Below are 22361 nucleotides of genomic sequence, written 5' to 3'. Positions count from 1 at the left end.
GTTTCAAGAAAATTGACGTTGGTGTAACGTTATGAAAAACTGGTCGGTGATAACTGAATGGATGCGGCTAATAGAGAGCGAGAAGAAAATGTCCATTGAAAGTCATCATACAGCGAAGCCACTATTTCATAAGGTCTAAGTATTTGTCGTTGGGAGGCTTGTTTGTAACCCATGTGATTTCCGAACCATGGACATTTCTTTGAAAGGTTGAGGAAATCGAGATGTCAGTGGCAGATCCTCTTGACACACACTCTAAAGTGCCAATGATTTTGGGTATGGTCATAATGTATATCAAGACACAGAGGGGCACCTATATAGCAAAGTGCTATGGATCTCTAGGAACCATTGGTGGGAAGTAGTGACCCCAAAGTGGCTTTCTTTCATCTCCTTAGGCTAATGACAATCACAGTTTTTCCCTAAATGGCTCGAGTAAGGAGTTTACAACCGCGTACCCTGTACTGACATTGCAAAAAATCAAAGAAAAATTTAAATACCAAGTTTGGGTTTTGAATGTATATGGATGTGGTGCTTAAGGAAAGAAAGTGTAAGTCTAGCACTTAGTGGGATGAAAGGGAAAGAGCAATGTGTGTGTGTGTGTGTGTGTGTGTGTGCAGGAGTAGGAAAAACGAAGGATGATTAAGTCTGGGGTAGCTGAAACAATTATAACTAGTAGTAACTGGGTAGCACTCATAGTGTCAGGAAGACTCTGGGGACAAGTGAAAGTACAGTGAATTATATATTCAAGGATTATATAGCCTAAGACTGAATGTGGTAGGAGTAAGAATTGATAAAGCGTATGTGGTCTAGAAGTGGAAAAGAATGAGAGTGAAAACATGAAAGGTGGTTGTGTTAGGTGATGTAGTGTAAAATTGGGTGACAGGGTAAGTATGGAGTTCCTGGGTCGAAATAAGAACGGAAATCTTCTAGAAATGTGTTTGAAACGAGGCTTGCCTGCGGGAAATACAAAGTTTCCATGGATGAATATTTTTAAGTATGGTTGGGGAAAAGAAAATGGTCACAGCAGCTTTCTTGATTATGTGTTAGTACAAAGCAGATAGAAGAGCAGGTTGATAAATGTAATGGTAAGACGAGGAGTTCCTGGAGGTATATCTAATCATATTTTGGTTGAAACAAAGGTTAAGATAGATATGAGCTGGGAAGGAAGCGGTGGAGATGTGGCCATAAATGTAATTAGAACGAATGAATTAGAAAAAATAAAATAAAGGCGCATATAAGGAGAGCTTGAAGGTGTAAGGAGTAGATGAGAAGTATGTAAAATTCATGGGTGAGGTCTTAAGGACAGTAGTATTTTTGCGTTGATATGGAAGCGCAGGAAGAGGAAATAAAATAATAAGTGGTATGATAATGAAATAAAAAGTTTAGTGAAGGAAGAAGATTGTCTGAGACAAGGTTGCCTGAAGCCCAGGCCAAACACGGCATCCATCACCATATCACCACGACAGGCCCGCCAACACACACCGAATTCCGGCGCTTGCCACCCAAAAACTCCAAGACGCTAAACGGGCCTTCGCTGAGATGGAACGGATGGGCATCTGCAGGAAGGCATCGAGCCCGTGGGTGTTCCCCCTCCACATGGTAAAGAAACCAGATGGCTCCTGGAGGCCCTGCGGGGACTATCGTCGGCTGAACACAGTAACGATACCGGACCACTATCCCTTTCTGAACATGCAGGACCTAACAGGCACCCTGCACGGGGCCAAAGTATTTACAAAGATGAATTACTCAAGTCTTATTTTCAGGTATCAGCGCACCCCAACGACATTCTGAAGACAGCCATCATCACGCCGTTCGGATTGTATACCTTCTCCTACTCCACCTTTGGCCTCAGGAACACCTGGGCCACATTCCAACGCCTTATGGACACCATCTTAGGGGACCTACCTTTCTGCGTTTGCTACATAGACGACATCCTGATCCTCTCCAGGTCCCCGAGGAACACCTGCACCACGTAGGGCCATGCTGAAGCGCCTGCAGGAGAACGGTTTGGTCGTTAGGTTCGACAAGTGTACCTTTGGAGCAGAAAAGGTAGACTTCCTGGGCCATGAGATCTTCCCGGCAGGTGTCCACCCCATTGCCTCCAAGGTGGACGCAGTAAAGAAGTTCCCAATGCCAAAAGCCATCAAGTCCCTGCAGGAGTTCCTCAGCATGGTCAACTACTACCGTTGCTTCATACCAGACGTCGCCCGTATCATGTATCCCCTGACTGCAGTCCTGAAGGGGAAACCGAAAGCACTGGCGTGGGCAGCTCCGCAACAACAGGCGTTCGAGCAGACGAGGGCAGCCCTCACCAAAGCCACCACATTAACACATCACGACCCCACTGCCTCCCTGAGACTTAACACAGATGCCAGCAACATCGATTGCTGGGCGGTGCTGGAGCAGGTGTTAGATGGCTCCCCACGCCCACAGACCTTCTTCAGTCACAAGTTAACACCACCAGAGACCAGCTACAGTGCATTCGACAGGGAGCTGCTGGCAATCTACCAAGCTGTGTGGCACTTCAAGTACCTCTTGGACAGCACCCCTTTTACCATCCTCACAGACCACAAGCCTTTAGTACATGCATTCATAAAGGCGGGAGATGCATGGTCTGCGAGGCAGCAGCAGCACTTGGCCACTATCTCTGAGTTCGGCTGCACCATTAGCTACTTCCCCGGCAGGAAGAACCCAGTAGCCGACGCCCTGTCAAGTGTCGAGATAAATTCCATCCACCTCAGCATAGATTACGAGGACCTGGCGAAGGAACAGGCCACAGACCTGGAAACAGCAGCCTACTGCACGGCACTCACAACGCTGAGATGGGAAGACGTGCCGATAGGAGGATCCAGTTTAACACTTCTCTGCGACACCAGCACTGGCTGCTCACACCCCCTGATCCCGGCTTCCATGGGCTGTCCCATCCATCAGGCCGAACAACGGCACGCCTGATGACAGAGAAGTTCGTGTGACATGGTAACAGGAAGGACGTTCGGCAGTGGGCGAACTTAAGGTGTCAAAGAAACGAGCAGGTAAAGGTTACAGATCCAGGCGGCTTAACTGTGACCTGAACGAAAAATACAGAGCTACAATAAACAAAATATGCAGTGAGCAGTACAAATTACAATACAAAATATACAGAGCTACAATATAGATACAGTCTTGATGCCTGTGAATGAAGAAACATGTGATACACAATGTGTGACATTCGTATAAATACCATAAAGTAAAAATGATTAAAATGCGTGACCTGGCATAGCTTGAAGAAAAACGGGAAGTCACCAAAGAAAACAAGCCAAACAAGTAAGTCACCCAAGCACACAGAATCAGGCATTGGAGAATTCCCTCAACCACGTTGGCGCTTCGGTCATATCCATATAGACTTCGTAGGTCCTCTGCTGCAATCAGTGGGGCCAGATTCCTCCTGATGGTCATAGACCATTCCACACGGTGGCCGGAAGCAACCCCAATGATGGAAGCATCAACAAGCGCCTGTGCAGAGGCCTCCTGTCGAGTTGGATCAGCCGTTTCGGTGTGCCTGACAGCATAACTATGGACAGGGGCCCGGCATTCTTGTCAGAGCTCTGGGTCGCCCTGGCATGCCTGATGGGGACAACTCTCCACAGTACGACAGATATAACCCTGCAGCCAATGGCATGGTGGAAAGGGCCCACCATTCGTTGAAGGCAGCTCTGATAGCATGCTGTATCGACGACAATTGGAAGGCCCAGCTCCCCTGAGTCCTGCTGGGTCTCCGCACTGCACCGAGGGCAGGTGGCAACGAATCTCCCGCAGAGAAAGTCTAGGTGAAACACTAGCTCTTCCGGGAGAGCTCTTCCCCACGGCACTGGATGACGCAGATACCTCCCTTCCAAGGCTGAGGGAAGTGGCAGAGAAATTTGCGCCCTGCCAAAAGCCTTTCATGGACAGGACCCACATCTACAGCCGTGGGGGGCTGGATACCTGCACTTGTAGAGTCTCTGCTGTGCGAGTTTTCTATGGTGACGTCCCATTTTCTTTGCCCCCACAATTTGTCACACCTGGCATGTCGGGTCACGCCGATCCAATCATTTGAATTATGTATATAATTATTTACCTGTCTCCAATTTGTATATCATGTATTCTTCTTCCACAGGCATCAGATTATATTCAACTCTGTTTCTGTCCATTTGTATGATTCAAAATGTATTCGTTCACTGTATTTATTGTTAATTATTATCGACCTCAGGTCACCCTTATTCCCATTGTGTTCCGTGGCTCGACATCAGTCTGCCGCTATATAAACCGCCAGGGGCACCAATAAATCAGCAGTAAATCTGTTCTGCTCGTTTCTTTTACACCTCTTATACACTCACGTCTTCATCAGGATCGACGCCCACCCTTGACCAGACCGTACAGGGACCCATACTGTGTCGTCAGCAGATCATCCAAGGCCTATCTCATCAACATCCATGGGCGTGAAGACTGGGTTTCTGTTGACCAGCTTAAACCAGCTTTCCTGTTAGACAGCAAAACTCGAGAGGAAACCGGCAGGCGCCCCAGAATTCCTCCACAAAGCGTGGCCACAGATAATCCCATCACCATCCCGAAATGGGGTCGAGGACATCCCAAGGACCACACTAAGGAAGTCCTTCATCCACTCAGCTAAGCCGCCGGGCGATTCATCAGTCGAAGCCACCCCACGTCCACAGGTATCAAGAACTTGGGGCCAGCGCCTGCTCCCAAAGCAATTCCATGATTGATTTTTCAGATATCTTCCAATCATTATTTTAATAATTATTGTCTTGGGGGGAGTACTTGTAAAGACGTTCGATGTCTCTTTGTTTTCGCATCAATCACGTCATGCATTGCATTTCTTAATATGTCAAGACTCTCATGTAAATGTTCATGTGTAGAATTTTCTGGCCTTTCCGCCGATATGTATTTTATCATTGTACATTTATTATGTCTCTCAAAATTGCCATTTGTTTGTCTGCCAACAAACACAAATTGCTCAGAGTGCGGATCACGGCGATCGGAGGTCGGGCACCACATTTCTGTCCACACTCTGCCATGTATACCTGAGCTCAGGTAATAAATAAGTTAATACCCAGTTGACCTTTCTTGTCCTCACAATATCGAACAGTTGGCAGGCTGAATAAGAAATGGAAATCAAATAGACCGAAATTGCTTATCATATATATATATATATATATATATATATATATATATATATATATATATATATATATATATATATATATATATCAGATTCAGAAAAGGAGCTTGAAGGGTAGTCAAAGCTCTACTATGCATGTATAAACCTATAGAAGTTATTTGATGTGATACTAGGGGAGGTAGTGAAAGTACCAGAAAATTTGGTTAGGTTGGCTGAGATATTGGATAAAAGAGCGAGCATGGCAGTAATAACAGCCTGTAGTAAGACAGAAAAATGTTTGAATTTAGGGTTGGTTTACATCAAGGACTAGCACTTCGTTGTTTATGGTTGTAGTTGTTACGGATGCATTGAGTGGAGAGGTTAGGCATGAAAATCTACCCGGATTGTCATATGCAGATGATCTGGTGATTATGGAACAGACTCAAGAAGAATTGTAAAGAAGGGTAAGAGAGTGGCAAGAATCTCTTGAATGGGGTTGTAAGGAGGTAAACGTGAGCAAAAGTGAGGTTATGGCGTTTAGCAAGCAGAGAGGAGTTAGGTTATTTATACAAGATAGAGACGTTCTAGATTTAAGAAAGGTACAAATTTTCAAGCACTTAGAATCTATTTAAGCCAAGAGCCTGTATGTGAAACTAAGGTTGAAAGCAGGATAAAACCAGCTTGGTGAGAAATGGAGGGAGGCAGCAGTAGTGTGAGACAAAAGAATGCCAAATAAACTAAAAATAAAGATCTTCTGTACCATAATCAGACCGGTGATGATAACAGGTCCAGAAACTTGGCCATTAAGCAGGAAGAAGGGACAGAAGCTGGAACAAACAGAAGTGAGGATGCTTATGGGGATTCAAGGGATCTCGTTGCATGAGAGGGTTGGAAAATGAAGTGCCTGAGTGGTAAAGGTTACTGATAAGATAATAAAGTAGAGATAAAGTAGAGACTGAGAGGGTTTGAGCATTTAGTAAGGATGAGTGAAGAGGAAGGAGGGAAGAGGGCTTAGGTGGAACCCATTAGGGGTGGACGGTAGAAGGGAGAGCAAAGGATTAGACGGAGTGATAAAGAAGGATTTAGTGGAGGAAGATGCTTTCAACAGAAACAGTTAGAGAAGACACATCGAGGCAACCAACCATTTTTCGTAGCAATAGCAGTGGTTATAAAAAGAATATATTTTCATGATATTGCCTTGTAATATGTATAGCATTCCATGATTTTGATGTATTTACTATTCTAGTTATAACTTGTTCTGTGTAATAGCAATAATTGTTGAAATATTATTTGTAGTGTAATGTCAGATCTCGAAAGAGTTAGTGATTTAGAGAAAAAGACGAATGATTTCGCAATGTTTCGTGTACTGTTCTGAAAACCAACTTTGGTTCTTCATCTTGTTTTAAAAGCATGCCACTTGTGGCTAGCCAGCTGCCATCTGGTTTGATCGTGTTGAGATTCATTAAGAGCTTCGTCCCATAAGATTTTCTGCTCGAGTCACATATACCTTTTTGAGAGTTAATGCACATGTCTTGATCGATTATGTCATGTTTTTTAAGACTGCATTGCTCTGATCATGTTGGCCCCAACATCTTTTGGTCTGGTACTGACATCATCTGATTGTTTCATTTCTTGCTGGAATCCTAAAGTCTGTTCATTCTGATTTCAGAGACCGTTTGTGTGGTTCTCTCTCTCTCTCTCTCTCTCTCTCTCTCTCTCTCTCTCTCTCTCTCTCTCTCTCTCTCTCTCTCTTCAAAAGAGGGAAGTTATTAATGTACCATATTTGTGTGGTCACTGGTATTAATCTTAGCTTTTGAGATCTGAATGTAGGAAAAGTGTGTAACGCGACCTAACAAAAAAGTGTTTTTGTGAATCTCAAGCACCTGCGTTCAGGTGATTTTGCAAAAGTTTTCAGAAGCTTGTGTAAGGTAAAGTGAATTTTAATTATTATTACCATGTGGTAATAATAATTGAGAAATGTTTGCCTTAGTGAAATTGTTCTGGTAAATTTTTTGAGTATTTTTGTGTGTTCTTGTGTTTTCAATCTCTTGATTTTTCACATTTTATATGCTGGTGATTTAACATTTATTTACTTAGCATTTTAAATATTTCTTAATAATTTAACATTGCATACTTGATTTAATTTTCATTTAGTAACATTTTCTTTTCAAATCTTGTGTAATTCTTCATAGTTTAAATTTTGCTTGATTAACTTAATTTCTTGATAAATTAAAGTTTTGTGGTTAGTTTTGCTTAATAATTTAATTCAGGAATTAATTAAATTTTGTGTTTTTCCAAGTAAAAGTAAATTTTTTTCAGATTGTGAATTCTAATTATAAATTTTTAATTTAAAAATAAATTTTTGTTTTAAAATTAAAAAAACAGTGTTTCATTTGTTGACCACCAGTAAATAGGATTAATTGTGTGCATAAGGCAAAGTGATAAACATGTTTTGTTCCTTTAGTTTTGCTAAAGAGAATTAAGACTAGAGAAACAGTTAAAGTTGTTTGTTGGAGTGATGCCCTTTTGCTCTAGTATATTTCTTGTTTAATTGTTGATACCTCACACTTGTTTTGACAATCTTAGTTTGATTTTTCACATGATTAATAAGCTTTTTAAGGGGTCACTGTTACCTTTAGAGTACTCAATTGTAATTTTTCTTGTTATGAGAGTTCAGGTATCTGGCAGAAGCGAGGCAAATTGTTTAATTCTGTGATTAGTTGTCTAATGACCAGATACAGATATATATGATAATATATATATATATATATATATATATATATATATATATATATATATATATATATATATATATATATATATATATTTATATATTATGGTGATCCTGGCAATCTGTTTGTAATATTCCCCATTAATCATAATTTCTCTGTTTAAAACGGGTAACGTTAAGATTTTTTTAAACAAGTTCATCAAAACCTTGGTACATTGAAGCAGGTTCAATAAAAATCGTATCTACATCATCTATAATGAACATCGAGGTCTACCATGCACTCATACAAACATGCGTGTATATACATACATTTCATAATATATATATATATATATATATATATATATATATATATATATATATATATATATATATATATATATATATATATATATATATATATATATATATATATATATATATATATATATATATATATATATATATATATATTATATAATGATCTGAGTATGAATGTAATTGATATGGCCAGCGACCATTGTCCAGGTTATCGACATTCATATTTAGCACGTTACGGTAAAAGGAACTGTTTTCATTTATTTGAGGCCTCACTGAAAATGTTAGGAAAACATATAGGTTCAGCGATAAATGGCGATTTCATTTGGTTTCAGTTTCGGCAATTTTGACAACTTACTTTTTCATTCCCTCGAAGCGGGCGTCCATTGATCTTCAGTAACAAATTATCAAAGAAGAAGAAGACAAAAGCTTTCAAAGAGAAAAGAATTTTGGTGCTTTTCTGCGTATTTGGAGTATGAAATGAAGAAAGACTTACTCCTGGTATTGTGCTTTTACGAAGGTAAATCCCAGATAATATCCAAGAACAGAAATCAACCGTCGTTTTAGTGATTCGTTTAATGCCGAAGGAAGGAAATCCATTCCACCGAATGTAAACAAATCAATGGCATTGTTGGAAAGTCTTAGGCCTAAAGTCATTTCATACGTTTCGGCGTAACTTACCCGATTGTTAACATTTATTACCCAGGAAATAACATGTAGTTTTTTATGGTAGTTCCTAATATGTCCGGTGTGACTGCTTGCAAATTTTGTGGATTTGGCAGCTTCGTTAGCTACCGGCGCCCCCCAAGCGTAGCCTACCTGAGAATGTGAAAGCTTTTCCTGAATCTTAGGCCTATGCCTAATGCAAGTCTCGGTCTAGACAAAGTGTTGTCAGACATTGCCCTTGTGCCCTGGATGCGGCAAAGTTGTCTTCTTGACCTAACCTAAGATTTGAGCTTTCAGGTAGTAGTTGCCAACCATCAGTGGGTGTATGTTGTTATTACAGGGGTTAGAAATGTGGAACGAAAACTAGCCTAGGTCCCTAGGCCGTGGTCAAAGCTGTAAACCCAGCATTGTCCTTGCCAAGCGCTTACCTTGAATTACCTATATTAAATATACGTATTTCATATAGTGTAGCTTATACCTAGGCTAGGGTAATTAGTGAAACATGGGGTAGAAACTAAGCAAGAGCTCCACATCAGGTATTACTTTGGAAGTTGATTTTTCCAATAGTATTTTGGTTGCTTATTAAGAATATATCATTTTTTTGTCAGTCCGCTGTGATTATCCTGTAATTTACCTCAGAAGCTGTGCATTGGCCATCCTGGTGTGCTATCATGCATGTGCAGTGTTGTAGGGGAGCTTTTGGTAAAAAGTGGAGTTTCCTTCACTGGGTTGTTTTGGGGGCCAGAGCCCCCTGACTGAGCGATACAGCCTGCTAGGTTAGGTTAGGTTAGTATAGTTCCTTTTATAATTTGTTTCCTTAGCCAATCCCTTCTTAAACATATGGCTCCCAAATGACTTGCTAATGCGTTGAACCGTTCAATAACAACAATGTGGCTGTCTGGTCTCCTCCCATTGTTTCTAAAACCCTGCATTCTCAAAGGGTTCCCAACCATGTTGGGTAGATATGAGGTTAATAATAATTAACCAACAATAAACAACACCACCTCCTTCATCAGCAACACTAAAAGTTAGAAAAAATCAATTTCCAAGGTAATAGTCCGTGAGTTCTTACTTAGAAATACCAAACTTGATGTTACAGTAGGCTATACCTGTCCAGTGTCAATTTTATCATTTAGGCCTAAGTTTTTGGTCAGTATAAGAAAGTTCTTCATGGAGACATTGTGGTATTATTATACTTTACACCTGGGCTGCAACCCAACTATGAAACCCACATACATAGGTAGTACTCAGTGAGAAGAGTTCAAAACACCCCCATCTTTCCATTCGCTAATTAAAGTAATAGTTTTGGAGATATGATTGGTAAATGTTGAAAAGTTACCACTATACGATAGAGCTGTAATACCTCGTTTTCTGTTACTACCTTCCTCGCATTGCTCGTTTTCTGTAACCCCTGTGGCTAGTTCGCGCAGTTCAACATTACTGCCCTCCAGATCATATGAGCTTGTCAAGAATCTTTCAAAATGTGGATAAGGTGCGAAGCGCTGTTCCACCACACCCAAGCTGAAAGCAGAAATGTTCAAAAAATGACTGTTAAAAAAAGAAGCGTCACCCACATTGTTGGGTTATGTTGAGGTAGTGACAATGGGAAAATGATAGTTTTGCGGAAAATAGTACATCAGAAAACAACAAAACAAGAAAACTAACAGGAAAAAATATTTTTTTATGCTGGCTGGAGGCTTCTGAACAGTGACTTTCAACTTTAAAAAAAGTTGAAAGCTAAGCATTTCCGAAAACGATAATAGTATGAAACATGCAAAAACCATGAAAACAAGCAAGAAAAATATTGTGTGTAGCCTGAGAGGCAGTCTGAGTGTAAAGTGTAATTTACAGACATTGTGTTTATTAATGAAATTTTTATCTAAATATAGAAATGGGTTTATAGGCCTATGTTGCACTACAGGTGAGATAACTTGTAAAATTAACCAAAGTAATGTGAGAGTTATCCCCTTTTATTTACGTGTATAGAAAAGATCTGTAGGTTGCCATGTTTAGTACCAGCCCATCAAGGATTAACATAAACATTAACAAAAGATGGTAAATTTCTCACATTATTTTGGTACATTTTTCAAGTGATTTCAACTGTACTGCATTATAGTCCTATATACATCCTTTTCTATATGGTTCAGTCAAAAATTTCACCAGTAAATAATATCTCCAGGAAAAGCTCTGCCATAGAAATACAGTACCAATTTTTTTTTTGTGCTAACATGAGTCATATATGTGGTTTGTATCTTAGGGCTTTGGTTTTAATGAGTTATAAATGAGACAACAATGTTAAAAATGAGCGTAGGATAGTGGTGGGCAGTAGATTTATACACAAGACTGTTTTGGTAAATGGGGTAGCCTAGGCTTTTCTCACAAAGTTGCACAGGAAATATTGAGTGCCATCCATAAGTCCACAGCAGATGTATATGAGAATAAATGAGCCAGCCTCTGTGAATATAGTTGTCAGAGGGATCGCACTTTATTCAGAGCCAATATACAGCAGATCACTTAATTTTCTCTACTCCCACCAAGACAAGGTATTCCCTTCCTGTTGGAAAGATGTCACTCATCCATTCCTCCGATCTGCCATAGTCAAGGTCTCCATGTTCTTGATGAGCTTTGAGTACATGCTCTTGAAAAATTTTGAATGGTCTTGCCTTTAAAGAGAGGTCATCAAGTGGGTGTACAAGTCTTCTGGTAAAGTATGGCTCCTTACTCCAGATGAGGACTCACGAGTCAGGTGCATTGTTCTGTCCCTGTCGTTCAGGAGCTTTCTCAGTGACACATACTGAGGACAGGTGTCTGAGAGAGCCAGAACACCTTTACATTCTTCTACTTTAAGGACGTTGCTCACAAGTCCTTGGATACTTTTTCCTGAGGGCTTGTGGTGGCTGTTCAGCATTTTGTTTAGCACATGAGCTCCTCCAGGACAGAAGAACATCTTCCCCAAGGTTTACTGCATGAAAGTTTGGTTGAATGATAGGTGACTGGTTCACTTTGCCTTTTTTCATCTTTGCCTAGCAGCCAGTGCCCATTCTCATTGGATAGGTCATATGCAAGTTAGTTACACAACAGAGCTTCATGTCTCATTCTTGTATTTTAGGCTATAGGTAAAACTCTATCTATCAACTGTTAAAGTGGGGTTGGGGTTACAGGTGGTAGAGCATTATCATCCGGAAACATGCAATAATATGCTACCATCTGAACAGGGCCTTCTGCCCCATACTTTTCCAGATTTTCTCAGTGTCAACTTTCCAACAAGGTAATGTCAGTCATGAGGCTTTATGAGTTGTGGCATCAAATATACCAGGCTCTACAGGTGCAAATTTGTCAGTCATCCTTACCCGTCTCCTGTATGTGATCACAAGTTGATATTCTCTGGTAGATGAAAGGCAACAGTCCTGTTCCTTAGATAATACTGTGTTCTTGTTTCAAATATTGTTCTTATATTCAGGAAAAAGCTCCTTTCACACGATTTCTCATGGTAGAATTGAACCAAAGGCCTAAAAAATCTTAACACTTAAATCCTATTGACTTCAGTTCCACCATGAAGTTCCACTTTTCTGCATGTATCTTGAATATTGCTGTAGAAATTGTTTCTGGGCCATGAGAGTGTACTACCTCCTCTTGTCGTAGTGCACATCAGATGTAACAATCCCACTGGTACTGTATGGCATGGATTTTACAAACTCAGAGGTGAGATGGATTAACTCTTTACTTTCTGGTCTAGGGCAGATTGTGGGGCAGCTGAGGTGGATAACCTGAGTAAAGGACCTTGGGTTTGTATGTTAGGAAAAATGCATTTTACTCTCAAAAATGCAATTTGTTCCTACACAAATACAAACCCTTGGTCCTTTACATATGGGGACTCAAGATTCGATGGGAGGAATCTGAGTGGTCTCTGAATGACTGGAAGTTCAACGCACCTCATGTACACCTGGGGTAAGAGCCAGGAGGACATGGCCACTGGACCGTGAGCACCATTGTAAGAACTGTGATGATACGGACCAGTCTACTAGACTGTCCTAGCTGTGAGGAGGTTACGGTATGTAAGCGATCACACAGCAAGGCGAAAGCCAGAGAGAGCCCTTCCCAGCCACATTAGGGGTGATTGGAAAACGTCGGGGACTAAGGACCAACATAAGGAATGGGTTTGGTAATTAGCCCGCAACCCCTTCCCCGCCTTGTAGGGGAAAGAGGGGACCTTACATCTAATGCGCACCTGAAAGGCAACAAAGACAGGACACTCAAGTGATGAAACTTACCTGTGTCAGACGTCCGGTTCAGCTTGTACGGCCTAACTCTCTGGCAGAGGGAAAGGGTAGGATGGTAGGGGAGGAAGAGGGAGCCAGTCACTCACCTTTCACGCCCAGTCATGCACATACAACAGACGAGACGCAACTCTGTCATATACGGGAGCTGGGTAAGTTACACAACTTGTTGAGCAGCCACCACTGGTCCCAAGGAGAAGGTATCTAAGGACCGATGGGTAACGTCCCTTAGGTAAAAAGGTGAATGTGGTCTGGCGTGACCACACCCCCACCTTCAGTACCTGCTGAACCGGCAGGTTCTTCTTGAATGCTAAAGAGGGCGCAATTCCCCTGATTTCATGAGCACGGGGGCGTAGAGGGCTGGTGACGTCCTCGACAGCTGTTGCATACGCTTTTGTGATGACCTCACGAAGCCAGAAGAGATTGTGTTCTTAGACACCTCCTTCCTGGGGGTCCCGCTGCTAACGAAAAGTCGCCGACACTCAGGCCTGAGGTGTCGCATTCTCCTCAGATAGCACCGTAGCGCCCATACAGGACAGAGTTGTAACTCGTGAGGGTCATTATCTACAAAGTCTCTCAGGGATGGGATCGTGAAAGACTCAAACTGAGCGTCAGGGACCACTGGGTTTTGAGTTTTTGCTACGAACTCCGGGTCAAATTCGAGTGTTAACTGAAGCCCACCCACTCGAGTGTTTAACTGAAAAGGAAAGTCCCTGTAATTCGCTAATCCTCTTTGCCGAAGCCAGGGTTAGAAGGAAGACGGTCTTCAGGGTCAGATCCCTGTCTGTGGCCTCTCGTAGTGGCTCGTAAGGGGCACAAGTTAGGCTCCACAAAACGAGGGACACGTCCCACTCAGGGGGCCTGAGTTCCCTGGGTGGGCAAGACCGTTCGAAGCTCTTCATCAGCAAGGATATTTCCAGGGATGATGAAATATCGATGCCTTTCAGCTTCAGGACCAAGGCTAAGGCCGCCCTGTATCCTTTTACTGCTGAAACTGATAAGAGCTTCTCCCGACGAAGGAAGACAAGGAAATCCTCTACCTGCTGAAGAGTGGCTCCGACCACAGAAGACGGCCCACTTACTCTGGTAAACCACTGCAGAGGACTTCCTGAGGTATCCTGCCATCTCTGTTGCTGCTCAGTGAGAAAAGCCTCTCGCTCGCAAGATATGGTGGATAACCTCCAGGCGAGAAGAGACAGAGAAGCCACAGCGTGGTGGTACCGTTCTACGTGGGGCTGACAAGCAGGTTGTGCCAGAGAGGGAGTTCTCTCAGAACGTTGGAGAGCAGAGCCAGCAGGTCTAGATACCAAGCAGCTTCTGGACGCTTGGGGGCCACCAGGATCATTCGAACAAGCCACTTGGGGGCCACCAGTATCATTCGAAGGTTTGTCGATCCCAGAACCCGACAGAACGGGGGAAAGGCATAAACTTCGAGGTTGTCCCACGAGTGTTGGAAGGCGTCTTCTGCAGCTGCCCACGGGTCCAATACAACAGAGAAGAAGGTCGGAAACTTTCTGTTGTACCGGGTGGCGAACAGGTCGACTACTGGACACCCCCACAGATTGAAGAGTTTGTCCGCCACTCTGATGGAGAGACCACTCAGACCCCACTATCTGATCCCGACGGCTGAGCCTGTCTGCTAGGACATTCCTCTTGCCTGGAATGTACCTGGCCAACAGCTCCACAGAGTGGGTGACTGCCCATTGATGCACCTGCAACGTCAATTCGTGAAGAGCTCGGGAGACAAGACCCCCTTGCTTGTTGACATGTGCCACCACGGTCATGTTGTCGCTCATCAGCGCTACCGAGTGTCCCACCAAACGGTCTTGGAAGCACTGGAGGCCTAAGAATGCTGCCTTCATCTCCAAGACCTTGATGTGAAGGTGCCGGTCGTGTTGGTCCCACACACCTGAAGTCAGCAACTCCTCCGGGTGTGCACCCCAACCCTCCTTCGATACGTCCGAGAAGAGAAGCAAGTCCGGAGTGCGAGAAGACCGTGGTGTCCCTATGCAGAGATTCCTGTCGTCCAACCACCAGGCGAGATTGTCCCTCACCTCCTGAGAGATGGGGACGAGAACCGACTGGGGTTCCTGAGACTGATCCCAGAAGTCCCTCAGTATCCACTAGAGAGACCGAAGGTGGAGTCTCCCGTGCGGAACGAGTTTCTCCAATGACGACAGGTGGCCGATCACGACTTGCCACTGTTAAGCAGGCTGGTCCTGTTGTGTGAGGAACTGCCTCACAACCTTCCTGAACGTGCTGATCCGAGCCTGAGAAGGACAGACTCTGCTTGCTACCGTGTCGATCAGCATGCCCAGGTACTGAGTCCTCTGTTTGGGAGTGAGATCTGACTTCCGAAAGTTGATCACGACACCCAGTTCATGACACAACTCGAGGAGACGATCCCTCTTCTGTAGCAGCTGCAAGCAAGAGCTTGCCAGGACTAGCCAATCGTCGAGATACCACAGTAGACGTATCCCGCACGAATGAGCCCAAACTGAAATGAGGGTGAACACTCGTGAACACCTGTGGAGCGGTCGACAGACTGAAGCAGAGAACCTTGAATTGGTAGACCACTCCGTTGATGACAAAGCGAAGGTACCGACGAGACAACGGATGAACTGGTACCTGGAAGTACATGTCCATCAAGTCGACTGTCAGCATGAAGTCGTTCTCCCTGATAGCCGACAGTACCATGCGTACCGTCTCCATCGTGAACCGTGTCTGGCGAACGAAACGGTTCAGGGGAGAGAGGTTGATCACCGGTCTCCAGCCGCTGGAGGCCTTCTCCACGAGAAAGATCCTGCTGTAGAAGCCCGGGGGCCCATCCCAACGACTTCGATGGCACCCTTGCTCAACATTGTTTCGACCTCCTGAAGAAGGGCCTGTTTCTTCAGGGTGTCTAGGAGATAAGATGGGAAATGGACCGGAGTGTCTCCTGGAGATCGTGCTTTCGGCGACACGCACTTGGTAGGCGCCGAAACGGAACCAGTCCAGGAGGGTACCGAGGTGCCCTTCTCAGTGAGAGAACCAGCGGTTCATCCCCAAGGCGGGGGTGAGTGCTGCCTTAGCAGAGCAAGTCTTCTTGGAAGGAGGAGGAGCCGCCCTCCCCTTCCTAGCCCAATTAAACTTAGAAGAGGAAGGGGGAGAGGAGGACGATGACGAGGAAGAGGAGGAAGAAGAAGATGGGGATGGTTGACGAGTGCACTTCTTCTTCTTAGCAATCAGGAATAAGACCGCATCCCCCAGCTTGCCGAAGACAGACCATATGGGGTTGACGGAAACTGGGGTAGGAACTGAGGCAGGAGCAACTGGTCGAGGCGAACCTAGTTGGGAGCATCCACTGTCTGGAATGATCGGTGAAGCAGGGAACATCGGACGGTCCAGGGTAGGCACGGGTAACAGTGGAAGTGAGGCAGGAGGCGTGAGAGTGTAGCCGGGAGGCGGCGGAGTGACCGAGCAGACTGGGCCGGCCAGCGTCGACACTGAGATGGCAGGGGTAGCGACCACACCATGTGCATGATGCGTTCCCACCGAAGTCACTACGCTCTCGGCAACACAGCGGTAACGGTGGTGGTCATGAGAGCATCCACCGTGTGAGTAGTGGGGGGAGGGGGCAGTGCCCCTCCCCGCACCACCGAGCTGATGTGCTTGAGAAGTGAGGACAAATCAGGGTTGCCAACCATCCCAAGCGACTCCCACACCCAACTCAAACCCGGCACAGGTCCCAAACCTGATGAAGAAGACAAAGGCAGGCAAGGTCCCCCCACCCCCCAACCCAGGGATGAGGGACTCTGGGTGGGGGGGGAACTGAGAGGAGTGTAGGCTAGGTCGACCAATCTCGCCTCCTCTGTGACTGCGGATGCAGACACAGGGGACAGGGAGATGGATTCTGTCAGGCGCAGTAAGGGGAGGCCATCGGGACTCAGATAAGACTGAGAAGGATTAACCACAATTGGAGTCGAAGGAGCCGAAGACAGCCCCTCCGACGCCTTGGATTCCTTCCGTTTATATCTGGGCCTACAAGAGTACCTATCCCACTGCTCAGGAGATTAAAGCCTACACTCATCACATGGGTCATCAACAGTACAATCAGGGTGGTCCTTGCTCCCTTTACAACATTTTAAGCAAAGGGAGTGGGGATCTGAATCCGCGCTACAGCGGAAGGCACCGCACTTTTTGTCCTTACCAGGACAAATCCGGCGCACAGGCTTATCCAAGTCATGGGTTTGTAAGAGATCATCCATCTTACAAACACGCACAGATACACGGGAACAAGCCAGAAAGAAAACAGGAACAAACACACTGTGAAAAGGTTGAAGCTTTAGCATCCACAAGTCCGAACAGAGCGCCGCAAGACATGTCCGCTTCAGACGAGGCCAGAAAGTAAAGTGATTGTGTGAATCTGGGCGGTTTGTACTGTGGGTTTCCCACTGTTACCAACCACATGTCCAGCTGGATGTAATACCAACTCATGCCTGGTAAGTCATTAGCGGCCTTGTTCAGCTTCGCCGAAAGTATTCCCCGTATGTAAAGGACCTCAGGTTTGTATGTTAGGAAAAATGCATTTTACTCTCAAAAATGCAATTTTTGTCATTTACTTACAGATTGGAATTTCTCAGCTTTCCTCTGTAGGTTGGTTGTTCTGTCATGTCCTGTAATTACAGAATGGGGATTTCTCAGCTCTCCTCCATAGGGAATGAGTAATTTAACCTAACTTTTTGAGGGAATGTTCTTGGAAGACTGAAATTAAATGGTTAGAGAGGAGTGATTTTTGTGGATTTGGTTACTGACTTAAGTGCTTGTTTACCATAGGTATTAGTGGTTATTCCAAGTGGCTGAAGTCATTTGAGACAAATAACAGGCAGTGTTTCTCATGTTTTTAGAACAGGTTTGTGAAATTATTAGCCTTAAATCTAAATTCCTTTCCTCCAGATCTTATATATATATATATATATATATATATATATATATATATATATATATATATATATATATATATATATATATATATATATATATATATATATATATATATATAAAATAAATAATATATATATATATATATATATATATATATAAAAAATAAATAGCCATTTAAAATTAAAACTATTAGCCTTCCTATAACTCTTCCTTTCAGAAATGGTTTGTATACCAATTTGTATTAGTACTGTACCTGGCAGCAGGGTATAGGACATAATCTTGTAGTAATCTAACCTGAGCTATAATGGTAACATGTACTCAAAACTAATAGCTGAATTTTCACAGGCCAAGGATTTTTCCCAAAGGAGGATCATCACCTAGTGCTGTCTGCTAAAATTGATAATAACATCCTTTCAACTGATCCAGTTTCCCAAACTTCTGTACCAAAGTTTTGCACTGAAATCTCTTGGACAATAGATCACCAAACACTTCGCAGGTTTGTTCCTTTCATGATATTTTATGGTAATAAAGTTTTTAGATAGTCTAGTAAGAATTTCATATTGAAATTATTGTGTTTGCACATGATGCAGTATCTTATTTTTAATATGCTTGAAGTTTTGTCCAAAGAAAACTTAGGTGTAAATCTTGTATGAGGCATCTCATAAGGTGTGCCTTGTGTAGTATACTGTAGGTGGTATTTAGTTTCAGTGTGGCATCTTTTTATATTTCAGCTGTATGATTTAGGCCTTTCAATCTTAATTTAGTCTTTTCTCATTAGCTCTGTATGTCACTCCCCATATATAGATTGTTAGTGTCGTATTCACACCAAATAGGTGTAGTGTTTGAACAAATAGCTTCCAGATTAGGGGTATCATTTTGCTGTGAACCATAATTTGATAGTACATATTACACTTCATATTGCAGTCTGACCTCTTCAAATCTGGCACTCCCTGGTCCAACAACTCCCTTATCTGGGAATTTTTTTGAATCAGCTGCCATTAGTTCTTGAGCAGCTATGAGGGCAGCGACACACGTCATTTCAGTTGTTGGGTTTTTGTGCATTTTGGAGCTGAAGCTTGTTCCATGAATACGCAAGTTTATTTCCAACAAGCATATTCTGTGAAACTCTAAAATATAAAGCATACAAAAGGACTGTAGTTTGCATGTACTCATATATCATACGATCTTATGTGTATCATGTGATCATTACAATTTCATCCAAAAACTTGATTTCCTCATGTACATCGTGTACACAGTAGTGCCAGATGTATTTACGGTAAATTACACTAGGCTAGGCTTTCTATTCCATTGACTGCATATTATATCTGAGGTAGCTTTTAACTAAATAGGCCCAGAAGCAAAAGTTCATTAAGTTAAATGTGAATCTTCATATATTAAATCTGGCTTATAACCTTGTGATTTGTCTAAGAATTTGTTACTATTTCTTATAATTAACAACCACTTACTACTGCATGCAAGACACTGGCATAAACAGTCGAATCGAGAAACAGCCATTTGCTGATGTCAGGTACCGTAACTAAAACACGTTTATTAAGGGTTGTGTTACAGTTGTTGACTTGTTAAAACTTTGCTAATTTTCAATGGTGACTTTCATCAATAGAAATAAAATAAATCTTTATTCATCCTTCATGCGTTGGAGAGGCTAGTGTTATGAAAGTATGCCACAAAATTTACGGTTTTAGCTGTGGCTGAAGAAACAAATAATGCGCAGGCCACAAAATGTTTTGCAAGAGGCAAAAGCAACATCTAATACTGGCGAAATGACACCTTTATTTATTTAATTGACACTATTTATAAATAAAGTTAGTTGCATTTTTAAACCCAGCTCTGATAATTAGTGAAAAAATAAAGCTCCAAAATGTATTTCATTTAGCAACCATGGCTGTCATGATGGCGGTAAAATGCAATTAGCTGATAATTTTAAGAATGTAAACATTAGCAGAATGCAACCGCCGTAAAACCGGATTGCCAATTACCGAGGCTGCCAATAACCAGGGACTGCCTATACAAAGTTTCTCTCTCTCTCTCTCTCTCTCTCTCTCTCTCTCTCTCTCTCTCTCTCTCTCTCTCTCTCTCTCTCTCTCTCACATGTGAAGGTTTAAAGAAAGAAAAAGAAGCAGCTTTTTATGTTTTTGCTGAAAACAAAAGCCAGAAAAGCTTAAAGTACCAGGAGATCAGAATTCAACAGTGTGCTTATATAGTGGTTTAAGCTCCAGCTTAGTGAAAGTGTTAGCATTTTGTGGGAGATGCTTATGGAGTAGGCCAGAATTTTCATAAGGAACTAAACCTAACGAATGACAGTGATTATTCATATGCTTTGTTCTACTTTTGATAAGACGGCAGTAGATATGTGGAATGACCCGGCAAGACTATGTTTACAAAGGGGGTTTTTAAGGAGTAATTTTGTCATTCAGGATTTTTTGTGGTCCAGCAGTGGCCTGGTCACAAGAGTGCCAGTTTAAAAGGTCGGACTGTATTTTCTTTCACCGATTCATGAGTGAATGATGGCATCTAGGTCATGTTAATTGAGAGTTTCACAGAAGTAGCTTACCGAATAATTACATAGCTATAGTTTCTAACTCGCGTGGCAGCTTTTATTTAAAAAGTCTCTGTAGCACTTCGATTGTTTAGCGTAGATGACAGACCCTGCCCACTATCAGGGAACACCAGATTAACCCTTAAACGCCGACTGAACATATCATACGTCGACTAAAATTGTCTGTTGGGTGCCGAGTGGACGTACCGTACGTCGACTACAAAAAATTTCAACCTTCGGTCAACTTTGACACTACCGAAATGGTTGAAAAACGCAATTGTAAGCTAAAACTCTTACATTCTAGTAATATTCAATCATTTACCTTCATTTTGCAACAAATTGGAATTCTCTAGCACAATATTTCGATTTATGGTGAATTTTTGAGAAAAACTTTTTCCTTACGCCCACGCGGTAACTCGGCCGAAAATGTCAGAAATTCTTTCGTCATTTTGTCGTAAGTTTTGCACTGTTTTATATTAGCTGTTCCATAAAGTTTTATATGTGAAAATGTGCGCAATTTCATGTAAAATACAGCAACATACAACCCATGGTTGTAGCTTTTATCAGTTTGGTAATATTTTCATATAAACCACGATAACTGCCAAAATTTCAACCTTCGGTCAACTTTGACTCGACCAAAATGGTAAAAAAACGTAATTGTAAGCTAAAACTCTTACATTCTAGTAATATTCAATCATTTACCTTCATTTTGCAACAAATTGGAAGTCTCTAGCACAATATTTCGATTTATGGTGAATTTAAAAAAAAAAAACTTTTTCCTTACATCCGCGCCAGAAATTCTTTCGTCACGTTGTCGTAATGTTTGCACCGTTTTATATTAGTCGTTACATAAAGTTTTATATATGGAAATGTGCGCAGTTTCATGTAGAATACAACAGAAAATAACTCATGGTTGTAACTTTTATCAGTTTTGAAATATTTTCATATAAATCACGATAACTGCCAAAATTTCAACCTTCGGTCAACTTTAACTCGACCAAAATGGTAAAAAAACGCAATTATAAGCTAAAACTCTTACATTCTAGTAATATTCAATCATATACCTTCATTTTGCAACAAACTGGAAGTCTCTAGCACAATATTGCAATTTATGGTGAATTTCTGAAAAAAAAAAACTTTTTCCTTATGTCTGCGCTCGGTAACTCGGCCGAACATCTCAGAAATTCTTTAAATCACACGTTGTCGTAATGTTTGCATCGTTTACATTAGTCGTTACATAAACTTTTATATATGAAAATGTGCGCAATTTCATGTAGAATACAACAGAAAATAGCTCATGGTTGTAGCTTTTATCAGTTTTGAAATATTTTCACATAAATCACGATAACTGCCAAAATTTCAACCTTCGGTCAACTTTAACTCTGCCGAAATGGTCGAAAAACGCAATTGTAAGCTAAAACTCTTACTAGTAATATTCAATCATTTACCTTCATTTTGCAATAAATTGGAAGTCTCTAGCACAATATTTCGATTTATGGTGAATTTTTGAAAAAAACATTTTCCTTACGTCCGTGCGGTAACTCGGCCGAACATCTCAGAAATTCTTTCGACACATTGTCGTAATGTTTGCACCATTTTATATTTGTCGTTACATAAAGTTTTATATATGAAAATGTGTGCAATTTCATGTAGAATACAACAGAAAATAACTCATGGTTGTAGCTTTTATCAGTTTTGAAATATTTTCATATAAATCACGATAAATAGAAAAAATTCTACTTTTGGTCAACTTTAACTCGACCGAAATGGTCGAAA

The 22361-nt window shown here is 42.1% G+C and overlaps 1 protein-coding gene across 1 annotated transcript in view; it reads left to right on the top strand.

Annotated features, from left to right (window-relative positions):
• Positions 1–8465: 8465 nt before the first annotated feature.
• The window catches only part of LOC136832299 (centrosomal protein of 120 kDa-like), a gene marked incomplete in the record, with an annotated part of 159188 nt that continues 145292 nt past the window's right edge, over positions 8466–22361 (top strand). The window contains 2 exon segments of the mRNA XM_067093208.1: positions 8466–8682; positions 18374–18524. Coding sequence (XP_066949309.1) covers positions 8643–8682; positions 18374–18524 — 191 coding nt within the window.

The sequence above is a fragment of the Macrobrachium rosenbergii genome, chromosome 4 (genome assembly GCF_040412425.1).
Source record: "Macrobrachium rosenbergii isolate ZJJX-2024 chromosome 4, ASM4041242v1, whole genome shotgun sequence".
Classification (NCBI taxonomy): domain Eukaryota; kingdom Metazoa; phylum Arthropoda; class Malacostraca; order Decapoda; family Palaemonidae; genus Macrobrachium; species Macrobrachium rosenbergii.
The sequence above is the reverse complement of the archived record's forward strand: the minus strand, read 5'-3'. Positions and strand labels throughout refer to the sequence as shown.